This window comes from Triturus cristatus, chromosome 5_1 (assembly GCF_964204655.1).
Source record: "Triturus cristatus chromosome 5_1, aTriCri1.1, whole genome shotgun sequence".
Lineage (NCBI taxonomy): Eukaryota > Metazoa > Chordata > Amphibia > Caudata > Salamandridae > Triturus > Triturus cristatus.
In genome coordinates, this window is record NC_140587.1 from 644,804,788 (window position 1) to 644,820,972 (window position 16,185).

The window sequence follows — 16,185 nt, forward strand, 5'->3', positions numbered from 1 at the left end:
TCAAAGTTCGGGTCTAGTTGCGTCTCTGGTAAGAGGTATATAAATACAACTATAATTACACTTTAAAAAAATGTGTGATTTTCCTTTAAAATTTGAGAGACTGCATTAATGTTGGACTGTAAAGCACGTCCCTGGATATTACCGTCCCATGCGCTATCTTTAACACCAAGCTAAACCTGCGCAATGTACTTTCTAGCAGCTGCTGAGCAATGGGCGCTTAAAGGAAGTCTAAACAATAAACAATTACGAGAATACCGAAGTGAAAGTCAGAAGACGAAATGACGGAAATGAAAGAAGGGCTTCCCAGTCTTCTCTCACTGAAGCGCATGCGCCATGCAGCGCTCTCCTGGCGAATGAGGTCAGCTGGTGGTGACGTCTCTTTCCTCTTTGCACTTTGGTCTGGTCCTCCGTTCTGGCGCCCAGTCTCCAGTGACACCGCCACATGACAGGCTGCGCTTTCCTGCTCCTGCCCAGCATTTTCAATCTCTCATCGTTGGTAAGAAACTGAACGCCTCCAGCTTTCTTTCTGTCTCTTCATGCATTGTAGTTAGAGCCTCAATGCTCAGGTCTTACAGGCATTCTGCAGACGTAACCTTTACAGCTATAGTTAAAAGCCAGCTCTTGGTACAAGTTAAACTTTGCTGATGTATCTAAATATATATTATACTGCCGTGCCACGCGCCGCCGGTCTGCAAAAAACCCTAACTTAAATAGCACCGTAGTTTATGGTTACTTAATTGATTAAACAGACGCCACTGGTCAAACCTTGATTTACAGAGTAAAACAATGTACTTGCCCCATGGGCACTAATTAGACTTGAGGGACTGGTGTCTTTTATACCTGCTGCACTGAATTGTAATTTTTATATCTAAAACGCTTAACATTTTTTTTATAAATAAACAGGGGCACGCTTGCAGCGTTTATTTTTGTTTGCTATCATTTAGTGTCTAGCAGGCATGAAGCATCGTCTTGTGATCTGTGGAAAAAAAGTAAACTTGCCAACATTTCCTATTTGGGGGCATATTATCAAGCATGGAGTTAAAATTATCGCCGGATTAGCGGCAGAAAACTGCCGCTAAAGCGGCGATAATGGGCTTGATAATATGCACTTGAGAATTCCAATAGAAGCCCATAATGTCACAAACATGGGCTTCTATGGGAATTCTCAAGGGCATATTATCAAGCCCATTATCGCCGCTTTAGCGGCAGTTTTCTGCCGCTAAAGCGGCGATAATTTTAACTGTTTCTTGATAATATGCCCCTTAGTTTGGAGATTTACGATATTTTTCATCTGAAAGGAGGATGTTGCTTTTCATTTTAGCCTTTCTCTTCAGACCAAGTTAAAGGAGAAATTAATCACCCACGATTTTTTTTCGCTAAGTCTTCTTACTTTTTTTCACTTGGTATGTGTTGACTGTGCGTGCGCGTGCTACATCTAGAATGGCTGTATTATGGATTTTTTGGGACAGACCACAGAGGGATCGGGTCAGGGAGTTCTCAAAGTGGTTGTAATTTCTAATCATATTTTATGAGTATTTTTATTTAAAACAATCACATTTACTGTTCGAGATGAGCAAGCCACTGAAAGCTCGAGCCTGATGCCTGGCTCTGGCTGTGCTCAAGGTCCTGTTGGAACCTCGAGTTTATAACGAGCTGAGCTTTCATGTGGCTTCAGCTTGACTCCCTTGACCCTCCCTCCATATATCCTGGATGTGGCGTTACAGCCAGAGCTGCGACTTTTGGACCTGACGAACCAAGGGGCATATTAACAAGGGCTTTATCTCCGCTTTTTTGGCTTTAAATGCCAAGAAGCGGAGATAAAAAATATCGCCCTATCAACAACAGGGTGCTAACATGCAAAATCGCATGTTAGCACCCCTTTTCACTACGCTTCCCTTTGCATCTCTAATGAGATGCAAAGTGGGCGTTCCAGAGCAAAATAATAGGAGAAATGTCGCTAAGCGACATTTTTCCTTTTATCAAGCTTCACGCTAACCCTGGTTAACGCTGCTTTTTTACGTCTGCTAATTTTCAGATTTAGCCATGTAATCCAATGGGAGGTGGATTACATGGCTAAGTCCACCATGGGCTATCAACAAGGATATCCCTATCCTTGTAGTTTTATCGCTGCATTACCAGCGATAACCTCCCAAAATGCCGCTATTGCTGGATTTTTTATCGCCTAGGCGGTTAGCGTTAATATCGCTATACCAGGCGATATTATCCAGTGATAGCGGGCATTAAAAAAATTAACACTAAGCACCCTTAGCGTTAATTTTCCTTGTTAATATGCCCCCAGGTTGGAGTCTCTGCATCGGCTCATCATCCAGTGATTCTAGGCAAATTACTTATGGCCTGATTACAATTTTAGCAGTCTTGGGACTGCCGTAGAGTTGGCTTCACCCTCGCTGACTAGGCGGTCTACCTGCAGTATTATGATGTTGTCAGTTTGCAGAACGAATGACCGCCTGAGCACGCCAACACCGCCAGCAATTATCAGACCACTGCAATGTCGGTAGGGGAAATGCAGCTTTCAGAGGGTGGTACAGAGAAGTTCCCTGCCGTCCGAAATACAAGTTGGCTTTCTGAGGAGCCAACCGTGGCAGGTAGACCACTTGCTTTGAGTAGGCCGAATCGAAGGAATTGAGGTGCATTCTCACCCATTTCCTTTTCTTACCTTCAGTCTCCCACAAGGATCCCTTCCTCCAGGTCCCTCCTTCACAGCAGCATCTTGTCCCTAAAGAAAACAACCCTGTTGGTGCCAGAATCCAGGTAAGTCTGTTGTACCCTATTAGAATATTAGGATTGTCCAAAGACTTGTTAAAAAGATACAAGCTTTATTGTAGGTTCAACGAGCCACCGCTCCTCGCACCCAGTGCCTTCGAGGTCCCAACTGTCCTTTTACAGAACCCCCTGACATCAGAATACTATGACAACAATAGAGAACATTCACTCCACCTAAACAAGCATTGCTAGGCATAACATATTACCTCTTTTTGAAATAAACAAGAAACAAAACTTAGGTTCCTAAGCAAATAAAAATAACACATAAATACATTTTAACATATCCAAAGCATGATAAAACCTACAAAATACTTCAGAAATAACATGAAAAACAAAAAAACAATTCACCATTATAAAAGTTCAAGAAGCAACAGTAATTCTGTACAAATGAACAGATAACCATTACACTTCAAATTGTTCCCATCACCGCAGTTTCCACGGCAGTTGCTTAACACGTGTGGACCTTCTTGGCCTATAACAAAACATATTGCTTTCACCAGAATCACTCCGTGGCACGGTAGACAACCCATAGGAACCAGTATCCACCAACTTTCTAGAACTAACGTCTATTGAAGGAGATGCCTCACCTGCGGATTGAACCTTGACAATCTTGCTCAAGTTCCACCAGTGACCCCCTTTGACCATAACTGCACCTCCACACACTCTTTCCACACAAACAGGTTCACCAAAATTCTTTCCGCCTTTACTGAAAAACCTCGTGCTTTTAATACGAACCAGATCCCCAGGACTAAGCCCAACCAATTTGACAGAATTTTTTTTATTATATCTGTCAGCCATCTTCTTCTGAGCATCCTTCACTCGTGACTCCAAGGCATCCTTATCAATGTTAGACGACACCTTGTTAGCCACAGTCCTCAACAACCAAGCAGGATACAACACAGAAGTAGGAATTCTCCCTTTTAAAGATACAAAAGGAGCAATTTTAGTAAGAGAATGAGGTGTCGTGCGATAGAACCACAACATAGATCTAACCGCACCTTCAATATCAAGACAATTTTGTTTAGCCCATTTGATACAAACCCCCACAACCCTGTTCATTCTCTCCACCAATCCATTGATTTGTGGATGCCCAACTGAACTCTTTAAATGTTTCACTCCCGACTCCTTCAGGAAATCTTCCATGTCCTGACTTACAAATTGCACACCATTGTCAGACACAATGACTTCCGGAAAACCTTCTCTCATGAATATTTCTTTGAGGAACAAAATAGCATTGTTAGCAGTGGGTGCAGCACAAAACTTTACCTCTGGCCATTTACTATGGAAATCCATTAACACAAAAGCAAAACGAAGATTGTACGGAAGAAAGTTGAAAGGACCAACTAGATCTGTACCCACTTTCGACCACGGTCTCATGGGATAATCAATAGGTTGAAGTAGAGGCATAACAGAGACGTCTTCACACGTGATAGGCTGTTGCCCCACCAAGCTTCCGCTGCGCCGCTGCAGAGACGTCTTCACACGTGATAGGCTGTTGCCCCACCAAGCTTCCACCAATACGTTACGCACAATTCTAGTACGTCATCACTCCTCCTCTGCGCTCGCCGGGGAAACAACCTCTGACACCGCAACAGCTCCCGGACTGCCCGATCTGCGTCAACTCCTCACGAACAGGTACTCCTTACTGTTTCTTTGCTTCAAACAGCCAGAACAGGAGCTACCACATCGGTTGTCCTCGCTTTCCGCACAAATGTCCCACGAAGTGTTACAACTCCTCAAAGCCTTAAGAACAGTGCAGTTTCTCGTCGGACTTCACGACCCTTCCAAAGCGTTTCTTTTTCACGACTGCACTTCGGATGCACAATTCTGACTCGATTCGACCTGTGACACCGCAGCACTGCAGCAAGTCGTTACCTCTTCCCCAAACGCTGTTTATCGTGTGTCACAACACCGAATCCGTGAAATACTTCACTTTTGCTTCTCCTTTGCGATGGCTCGCCCGCTCGTCGCCAAAAATATGTTGTACCCTATTAGAATATTAGGATTGTCCAAAGACTTGTTAAAAAGATACAAGCTTTATTGTAGGTTCAACGAGCCACCGCTCCTCGCACCCAGTGCCTTCGAGGTCCCAACTGTCCTTTTACAGAACCCCCTGACATCAGAATACTATGACAACAATAGAGAACATTCACTCCACCTAAACAAGCATTGCTAGGCATAACAAAGTCAGTTTTACATTACTTACCCATTGACTGGTCTGGGTACGTACGGTCCAGACTCCATCAATGGCAAAGTACTAGTAGTTGGTATCTTTTCACTTGTCATGCATATGTGTATATTCAACACTTGTGCAGTCAAAATATACACACATGCATCAACACATGAAAAAACATTCACCGCCATCAGAAACACCGCCCCGGGACTAGTGATGACATCCTAATAATAGCCGGTGGTCGTCTTGGGACTGCTGCCACAGCGATAAGACTGCTGAACTCCAAAGCAGACCCTTAATCTCCCCATGCCGCTAAACAATGATTGGTGATTTTGTGTAATGTAATTAGTGCTCATAATAGAGCCGCTAAACTACCTTCGGATCGAGTTTGCTTTACATAAAAACTGTAGAAAAATGCACAGTAGTTTAAAACTTAACATAAAGAAAGACAAATAGATACCTAGTTTCTTGGCTGATTTGTACAAAGTAAAACCATAAAACCTGGATATATCGTGGCTTCCTCACCAAAATTGTGTGATCTTAGGCAAATAATTTATTTCACCAACACTGTATTACTTCGTTATCTGGTATGAAAGCACTTTCAAGCATGTGAGTGTAGAGTAACAGCTGTACAAAAAACCTATAAGTTTGCTTTAATAGACTATAATGTTGCTGTAAATTAACCTGGGCCTCTTAAAGGGTTTGCATGACAACTGTCTTGCTTCATAGTTCACTTAAGGTATATGTTTTAAAATTATCACTTTGAAGTTCAGTGCTATAATGTGACCTATTAAAGTCAAAGCTTTTGTGTGTTAAAAAAAGACACTTTTTTTTTAATTTTGAATTGATCTTTAATGGTTTACATGTTGTTTGATTTATATAGCAAACATTTTCAGCACTCAGTTTGTGCATGGACTCATTAACATCCGGGCCAGACTCTTGGGTTGGCTCTCTCTGTTAATTTGTTGTCTCGCCCGCCTCTAGTTACGGTTTGTTAGATTGTATGATGGGGTGAATGCCTTAGCGATTCTGTGAGATTTGACCAGACATTAAAGTATTGTATCAGGTTGGAAGGTGTTACAATAGCTTAATATTTTTGAGAGATTTTATTGGTCAACTGATGGCCAAGCGTTAAAGTTCCATAGTTTAGTGCCAACTAGAATGGTATTGATCAGATTTCCAAATGTAATTCTGTATTTTTTTTCTTGTCAGTTAGTTAAATTCAGTGTCGCCTGTTCTATGGAATTAGATTAGTTTAGTGATAGATGTAGGTGGTTTTCAAAGGAGGTATTACATTGGCCTCTGTGTTAGTTTAGAAACTTATGAAAACTGCTTGAAGGGATCTTGACTGTCATTAGACAAGAGGCCAGTCGTGGGACACTTTCAGTACATTTGCATGACTGCATCAATTATTACTAAAGTAATTCAAGGTTCCATAATACTTTGTTTTGCCATCTTTTTTTTCTGCAGACGTTGGCCCACAGACGGCATTGGAGATGAATTTCTTTCTAGAAACGCTGAAAGTCCTGGTGCTCTCTATATACTACACATTTGAACCTTTGTTTTTGTGGCTTCTGCCTTCCAGAAGAAAGAATGTTGCTGGGGAAATTGTTCTTATAACTGGAGCAGGAAGTGGGATAGGGAGATTGATGGCTTTAGAATTTGCACATCTTGAAGCCACCCTAGTCCTCTGGGACATCAATCAGGAGGGCAACAAAGAGACACGCAGACTGGTCAAAGAACATGGAGCCAAAAGGGTGCATGATTACATCTGTGACTGCAGCAACAGGCAAGACGTCTACAAGGTGGCTGCACAGGTAAATATGAGGTTTTAGATATGCCAGTAGGGATCATCCTAAGCAATGTTTAGTGTAAATGAAAGCACGTTTCATTATCCTCTTTATCATTCAGAGACTCTTAATTTTCAATTTTTAACGAGTATTGAACTCCTACATCCTTTCATGTTCTTTACCTTCCTTGTTTTGACTGCTAAGATCTATTTTAAACATGTCCCAGTTTACTGATGAGACCTACTATAGAATATGGATAATTTAAAATGATCACAGTAAACTGTCTTTTTAGATCTCACTTACAGGCAGCTTTTGGTTGCCTTTTGTTATTGTGTACAATACTAGTACTTATACTGGGCTGTGTGTGCTTAGCATTTGTTGCCTTTCTTGTCATTCTAATTTGTTAGCTTCTTATTTAATGGGTTGTGTCTGTCCCTTTACTGGAGCACAGCGTCTTAGCACCCTTTTGACTGGGATGACTTGCACCCTTCCACTTCTCAGATCAGGGAGCTGTTTTGTCTTTTTCTTTGAACACCCCCTGGAAGTGCCTGTGTTTTCTTGCGCTCTCTCCCCCATATGTTGCTGTACCTCTAACATCCCTGCCCACTCCATGTTGCATCCCGCTTCTCCCAGCTTGTCTGCAGAAGCACAGTAACATATATGTTTGCCAGGCTTTACGAAAGAGTATACTTTATTGGGTTGGTTTTCTCTTATCTTCTGCATACCTCATCATGTATGAAACCCAAGGCCGTGGCACACAAAGGTACTATTTGTGGCGGTGGATGAGGGCAGGCTGCTGCACTCACTCACCCTGCCTGTGTATGATGTAGACGGTTTACTTAAAGTAATTAGCAAGGAGACGTCTTTTCCTGGAGACGCATAAATCTGCTCCCGGACTGCTGCAGATTACTAAATGTTTCAGTGTGTTCTAGTTCCATGTCAGCTATGTTTTTATAAATGCCTGCTTGTAGTTCTCTGTTTTTTAAGCTGGATCATGCACAGCAGGTTTTTTAAATTCCGTTGCCTTCATGAAATATGAAAAATAAACCATGCTCCTACCCACGTAGCTCCCTTCTGTAATAATGTGAAATCCACACAGAAGATTATCCAAAATCAGGCCCTTTATTAAGAGCACCACATCTAGTGGCAACTGACCAAGATGTTCCAGTTGACAGAAGCCTAGAATCATGTCATACAAGGGTTCTCCAATTTATAAGCGCGCGCACACACGTAAAACCTAAAATAAGATACATTTGAATTACTACACATCTTCACCCTTAACAATTAAATTATTGAAACTGAAAAAAATGCAACAGTACTAGAACTTAAACTTTTCTTCACTTTTGAACCTCACTATCCTGTTAAGATAGCAAACCCTTCCATCTTCCACCTTAACTGCACTGTGGAAACGTTTTATGAATCTGAACGGACCCATGAACCTGGAATCACTCTTCGACAACGATTTTTTATTGGCACCTTCTCACCCACTGATAGTTCTACCAGTTTGACACCTTTAAAGACATCATAACACACTTTGCGCTTTTCAACACAAACACTCTATATCGCCTACCACCTTTTATCAGCATCCTTACCCCACTTCAACCATCCAGGCGACAAGGAAGTGTTTGCTCTTCTTTCCCTAAACACCTCAAAGGGAACTTCTCCTGTAGTGGTATGCAGAGAAAATCTATGAGCCGGTAGGAAACTCCTGAGACCTTCCTTCCAGTTTCTTCCAGCACACATCTCCAACTGTATACATTCCTTGATACTCCTGTTGAATTTCTCCACAGTGTTATTACCCTCTGTGTGGTATAATGAGCATTTCTTGTGCTTGATTCCCCTTTCGCATAGACATTTCTCCATCTCTGCAGACACAAACTGTGGCCCATTGTCTGTCAAAACACAATTGGGAAGACCTTCGCGGCTAAAAATATCACTCTGGAACTGAACCACCTTTCCAGTCTTAATGCTGCTAACAATACCTATTTCAGCCTATCTATAGAATTGATCAATTAATACTAACAAATAGTGAACTCCTCCTCTGCCATGTAATAGTCCCACAATGTCAATTGTTACAACCTCCCATGGTTTTTATCGGACAGTCTCTAGAACACATGGGAGTGTTCCTAACTTTGTAGACGTTATCGCTGTTGCGACATTCGAGACACTCTCTGATCATCCTCTCCATCATGAGATCTATCCCTGGCCACCAATAGTTGAGGCAAATCCTTTCTTTAATTTTGCTCATGCCTTGATGTCCCAAATGTACAATTCTCTCTCTCACAACCATGGGAATAACCAGCCCTAAACGTCGCAAGAATACCCATCATCAACTGAGAACTTGTTTTTATTTTTCAGAAATTACCCAATTTGGAATCTTTCTTCACCTTGTCACTCCAACCCTCTCACAGAGCTCCTTTAACACGCTGAAGAACAGTATAACCTGTAACTGCTTCAATCCACTCTTCCTGACACACACACGCACCCACCTGTTACACTACAGACTTTTACTTTATCTTCATCTTCTTAACATCCTTCTTCCACTACTGTACTAAGCCTCGATAAGCAGCCAGCCACTTTGTTCTGTGGCCCAGCAACATAATGCCCACCGTAATTGTACCATTAAAGACCCACAACCCACTTGCGATCCTCAGGGAAATTATGTCCAAACCTTTCTTGGTAGAAACCTCCACCAACAGTTTGTGATCAGTATGGAAAGCAAACTCCGTTTCCCCCATAGACATCTTTTAAACTTTCTGACAGACCAAAAAACACTCATCGCTTCCTTCTCAATAGTGGAATACCTTTCTTCTGCTCCATGCACAGACCTAGAAATGAATGAAATAGGCCTTAGTTAACGTTCCTTTTCACTGCTCTGCATCAGCACAGCACCCAGCCCTTTCATACTGGCATCAGTCATGATGATACAGGGCTCAGAAGGATCAAAATTCTGATGGCCACCCGCTTTGGTTAACTGCTCCTTGATGGTCAGAAATCCCTCTCGATATTCTGTGCACATCATCTATCTTCTCAGGACTGCGTAATAGAAGTATGTTATCCACTAAATCTTGTTGTTGGGATAGTTCTTCGGCATTGACTTGGTGTCCAAGATACTCATTTTCTTTTTTTCTTAAAAGTACATTTTGAGAGTTTCAATGTGAGACCGTTCGCCCTCAACACTCCAACGCCTCCCTGACTCTACCATCATGTACCTCCTCAGTGTTCCCATAAGGAGTATGTCGTCTTGAAAACACTTTCCTCCAACCACCCCTCCAAACAGTTTGTACATAATCAGTTGGAATACTGCTGCTGCTGACACCAACCCAAAAGGCATTCTCACAAAATGATGTGTGCTAAAGAATGCTACGAATGTGGTGTAATCCTTTGAGTCTTGGTGCAGACGGATTTAATGGTATGCTGCAGTTTAGTCTAAGGTGGTAAAGAACTTAGCCCCCTGTAACAAGGTCACATCTCAGTTATGTTGGGAAGAGTAAAGTGATCACTTCTAACACCTATTGAGAGCCCCTCAAGTCCCCACACAAACCTATCTCACCAGAATGTTTGCGTGTGACGACAATTGGAGCAACCCACTCTCAACAGGTAAGTTCACTCCCTCTTTACACAACAGCTTAATCTCAGACCTCATTGATTCCCTCATAGAGACGGGGATTGGGTGCACTTTACCAACCACATGTTTGGCACCTTTCTTAAGTTTCATTTGATGAACATAACTTTTAAGGCATCCCATTTCATCACTGAGCACTTCAGGAAAAGTTTCACTAAACCTCAAATTGTCCTCACAACTCCGGAACACTAGTTTTTGCACACCATTCAACTATAAACCCTTGATGGTTTCCTCCTTCAACATTACAGAAATTGTAATTGTATTTATGTAGCGCTTACTACCCCTGATGAGGCATTGAAGTGCTTTTCGGTGAGTAGCATGCTACTCTGGAACCCAAAAGGATTAGTGGTGGATTAGTATAGGGAATAATGAGCATAGTATTAGTATATGGAGGTATGTGTTAATTTGAGCGGAGGACATGGGAGTCTGATAGTTGGATTGAATAGAGTAATTGAAGGATATATAAGGGAAGAGAACCAGAAGTGTTTATTGGGAGATCATAGTATTAGGTTGAGGTCCGGGGTGAGTAAAGGAGGTATTGAGGAGGGAAGAGCCTGTAGAAAGGGATTAGGGAGAAAGAATCAGTAGAAAAATGAGGTTCAGGATGAGTCAAAGAAGAGATAACATGAGGGAGAATAGTAGGGTTGTTTGGGAGATCATAGTAGTAAACTGGTGTTTGGGGTGAGCCAGGAGGTGTAGAGGAGGGAGGAGTCTAAGAAGGTTATTTCTTTTAGATCATAGTAGTAGAAAGGGTTTGGAATGAGAGAAAGAGAGAGAGTGAAGGTAGAGGATAAATTGATAGAGATGTTGGGGGATGGTAGGACAGAGTAAAGCTTTCGCAAGAGTAATATTTTATTTCTTATACAATAGAACTAAAATAATATATAGATACATGATTACATGGTAAGGGAATATATGTGTAAGGAATATAATATTTTGAGATGTGTGTTTTGGTTTTGTTGAGTAGTGATAGGCGATATTGATGTAGTGGTTTTCTGTGAATGATTGCATGTGCAGTACTGCTGGTGAGTAGTAGTTGAATAGTACAGGGGTGATGATGTGTTTTGGAGAAGAGTATGTGGTGTGTAAGAGGGGATGGACAAGAGTTATGAGTGTTTGTGTTACATATGATCACTGTAATAGGTAATGTTTCTGGTGGAGTGGCGTGTAAGGATTGTATGGTTGTGTGTAATTGATCAAAAAAAGGAGGGGGTGTTGGTGGATATTGTGATGAAAGGCTGAGTATAGGTTTTGTCATGATAAAAGGGGGTCTGTTGGGAGCAAGTAGAGGATAGAGCTGGTGTTTTGTTTGAATAGGGAGTATGTGTCTGGATGCATTAGAGTTATGTATAATGTGGCTTTGTGTTGGTGGTATAGTTGTGTTTTGTGTGAGAATGCAGGTGCCATAGTGTTGTAGTTGGGGTAGAAATCTGTCTAGGTGTGGTTTGGTGGGTTTTGTAGTGGTTCAATACACATTAAAATCTGTATGAGTAGAATGCCTTTGCTGATATTGTGTTTGGATATTGGTGGATGTGGAGGGCTTAAGGTGGTAGCTCATAAGTGAAAATTGACAGCATCTCTGGCCCTAGGACCGACCCAAACGGGCAACTGCCCTGGTCCTCTCCGCCCAGCCCAAACAGGCAACTTCCCTTGTCCTCTCCACTCAGCCCAAGCAGGAAACTGCCCCGGTCATCTCCGCCCTTAGCCTTGTTGCCCGGGCTGAGACGCCCTGAGCCCCATGCTGAAAACTGCTCTATTGGCCAATGGAACCATAGCCCACAACCTTAACCCTAAACCCTAGAGCCTATGGGGGACCTGGTCCTATTAACCATTCACAGTCCTAGCATTTGCATCCAATCAAAACACTAATCCCCTAGTCCAATAGAAAACCCTAGCCCTAGTAGTCCATCAGAACCCTAGACCCAACAGCCTACACAGCAACACTTCTGACAACAAGAATCACATACAACAGCACTCAGCACTTGTAGACCACACAGCACCAAGCTTTCAGTTGACATCTACAAAATGATTACACCACATCCATGCCATCCGAGCACACTCAAACACGATATACATCAGACAGAAGTTGAATAGTAGTAAAGTTATTACACTACTAGCACTTTGGGACCTGCCATTCTACTTACCCAAAAGTGTGAAATATCATTAAGCAGATTTGCTGGAGGAATTGGGATCAAGAATAATCCCTAACTCTCTTTGATGAGGTCAACTTAAAACACTCCCACCTTAAAAGGGAACATTAATTTTTCCCTTTATAGTATTGGTACGAAACCTGGCTCCGCTTCAAAATAACCCCTCAGGTCAATGGTTTGTCCCCCCATATGCTCCTGGCACATCATTTGGATCTTTGAGAACAATTTTGCTAGCTAATTCTTTGTCAAATACATTGTTTGGAATTAAGATGAGCCAAGCTCCAGAGTCAACCAATCCTTCAACGTTAACATTTTCAATCTTCACCCAGTCGTTGGTATGTTTCTTAGGACCACCACCCGTGAAGACAGATAGTATGCAGTCATCAACACGATTTACTGCTTTATGTGAGGAAGTTTTGTTAGAGCGACAACACTGAAAAGTGTCCTTTTTTGTTACAAATTTTGCATATCACATTTCCTGAAGGAAGCAAAATGGTCAGTATTTCCACACCTATAACATACCCTGCCTTAAATCTAGGTTGCTGCACTAGGACCACATTGCTTTTACTTTCATCTTTACTCTTGGTTTCATCTTCCTTCACTTCTATTTTACTAACACTGGTTTTCTTTCTTTCTCAAGCTCATCGACACAGGCTAAAGTGTGCTCCACATGCTTAGCTATAGACACTACTTCATGTACCTCAGCATGAATGGATCCCTAATCCTTTTCTCTAAGGTTAAGTCAAAATTACATGTGGGGGCTAACTAAGGCTGGTGACATACTCCTCCACACTTTGACCGGACATTTGTTCCCTCATACCAAAATGGTAGCGTTCGAGAATAGTACTGACCGTGGGAAGGTACTCAAGATCTTGTTTTTTCAAACTCATTGAGTTCCGAATCATCAACTAAATCTGGTGAATCCTCAAATACTTCTTGTCCTTCACTACATTAAACAATGTCACAAAAATGACCATTTACTTTTACTTGATAATGTAGTACCACATATCCTGAAATAATGAAACATTTTCTTCCATTTTGACCAAATAATGGAAGGTTCACCTGGATTAAATAGAAAAAGTAGAGGAGGTGTAACATTTTGCACACTGAATTAATGATGGCGAAAGCACTAATAAGTAAAAGATACAAGACAAAAAAAAATCAATGCACAGTTAAAATAGGAAAAACACTGCTCAGAAAACTGAGTTAAAACAAACTTTAATCTTTTCCCCCCCCAAATAAATATATATATTTTTTTTCTTTTTTCTCCTCCGTGCTCCGGTAACGGCCATCGCCTCTCCCAAAGCAGAGGGTGCATCATCTAACGTGGACCACCACAGCAAGGTCCGATAATATTTACATGCACCTTGAGATCGATGAGTGATGACCCCGTGTTCTGGCTAAATTTCATTTATTTAGTCAGCTGGTAGAATGCGTTTCGCCTGTCCTGCAGGCTTGATCACACACATATATATATACACACTGAAAAAACCAAAGGTTTCAGGTGCGTTATAGTTAGCTGGACATTTCCCTCGTACAAAACCCTAGAAATTTCCCAGTTATAGTTCAGCTAACTATAACTCGCGCCCCCGCAATGCACAGGCGATTTTTCACATTGGGTCGTTTTTGTCTGGATTGCACCTGCAGGGCAATATTTTACGCGATTATTCGATGATTTCTAATCTTTTGAGTTTTCCATCTGGGATGTCTCTTATGCTTGTGGTGATTTTCAAGAGTGGTCTTTTAACTGCGACTGAAAACCCTTACGGGAAATATTTTTTGTTGGTCTGATTACCTACTTGGTAAGTCAATAGCTTATGAAACACCTTTCATACAGAGGTTATTAATTCATGCTCCTATATTTGCAGTGAATAATTGGAACTAATCCTAGTGAAGTGACACACACACAGACACACACACAAACACCCAAGGGTAGACACATGTGCACAGTGTTCGGAAGCCATACAAATTGTAGACGTGCGGCGTGCAAACGCAGATAGCACAACACACAGTAGAAACTCACACAGCAACAACCCTTTCCCAGCCGGCGGCGCCGACACACAAAGGGTCCTTCTGCTCACACGCCCGGATAGCACCACCACCCGTGAAGACAGATAGTATGCAGTCATCAACACGATTTACTGCTTTATGTGAGGAAGTTTTGTTAGAGCGACAACACTGAAAAGTGTCCTTTTTTGTTACAAATTTTGCATATCACATTTCCTGAAGGAAGCAAAATGGTCAGTATTTCCACACCTATAACATACCCTGCCTTAAATCTAGGTTGCTGCACTAGGACCACATTGCTTTTACTTTCATCTTTACTCTTGGTTTCATCTTCCTTCACTTCTATTTTACTAACACTGGTTTTCTTTCTTTCTCAAGCTCATCGACACAGGCTAAAGTGTGCTCCACATGCTTAGCTATAGACACTACTTCATGTACCTCAGCATGAATGGATCCCTAATCCTTTTCTCTAAGGTTAAGTCAAAATTACATGTGGGGGCTAACTAAGGCTGGTGACATACTCCTCCACACTTTGACCGGACATTTGTTCCCTCATACCAAAATGGTAGCGTTCGAGAATAGTACTGACCGTGGGAAGGTACTCAAGATCTTGTTTTTTCAAACTCATTGAGTTCCGAATCATCAACTAAATCTGGTGAATCCTCAAATACTTCTTGTCCTTCACTACATTAAACAATGTCACAAAAATGACCATTTACTTTTACTTGATAATGTAGTACCACATATCCTGAAATAATGAAACATTTTCTTCCATTTTGACCAAATAATGGAAGGTTCACCTGGATTAAATAGAAAAAGTAGAGGAGGTGTAACATTTTGCACACTGAATTAATGATGGCGAAAGCACTAATAAGTAAAAGATACAAGACAAAAAAAAATCAATGCACAGTTAAAATAGGAAAAACACTGCTCAGAAAACTGAGTTAAAACAAACTTTAATCTTTTCCCCCCCCAAATAAATATATATATTTTTTTTCTTTTTTCTCCTCCGTGCTCCGGTAACGGCCATCGCCTCTCCCAAAGCAGAGGGTGCATCATCTAACGTGGACCACCACAGCAAGGTCCGATAATATTTACATGCACCTTGAGATCGATGAGTGATGACCCCGTGTTCTGGCTAAATTTCATTTATTTAGTCAGCTGGTAGAATGCGTTTCGCCTGTCCTGCAGGCTTGATCACACACATATATATATACACACTGAAAAAACCAAAGGTTTCAGGTGCGTTATAGTTAGCTGGACATTTCCCTCGTACAAAACCCTAGAAATTTCCCAGTTATAGTTCAGCTAACTATAACTCGCGCCCCCGCAATGCACAGGCGATTTTTCACATTGGGTCGTTTTTGTCTGGATTGCACCTGCAGGGCAATATTTTACGCGATTATTCGATGATTTCTAATCTTTTGAGTTTTCCATCTGGGATGTCTCTTATGCTTGTGGTGATTTTCAAGAGTGGTCTTTTAACTGCGACTGAAAACCCTTACGGGAAATATTTTTTGTTGGTCTGATTACCTACTTGGTAAGTCAATAGCTTATGAAACACCTTTCATACAGAGGTTATTAATTCATGCTCCTATATTTGCAGTGAATAATTGGAACTAATCCTAGTGAAGTGACACACACACAGACACACAC

The 16,185-nt window shown here is 41.6% G+C and overlaps 1 protein-coding gene across 1 annotated transcript in view; it reads left to right on the forward strand.

Moving 5' to 3' along the window:
- Positions 1–363: 363 nt before the first annotated feature.
- The window catches only part of SDR16C5 (short chain dehydrogenase/reductase family 16C member 5), a 177,636-nt gene continuing 161,814 nt past the window's right edge, over positions 364–16,185 (forward strand). Inside the window, exons 1-2 of the mRNA XM_085605588.1 lie at positions 364–496; positions 6,428–6,774. Of these exons, the coding sequence (XP_085461714.1) occupies positions 6,454–6,774 (321 nt within the window). The 5' untranslated portion in view covers positions 364–496; positions 6,428–6,453. The remainder of the gene's footprint in view (positions 497–6,427; positions 6,775–16,185) is intronic.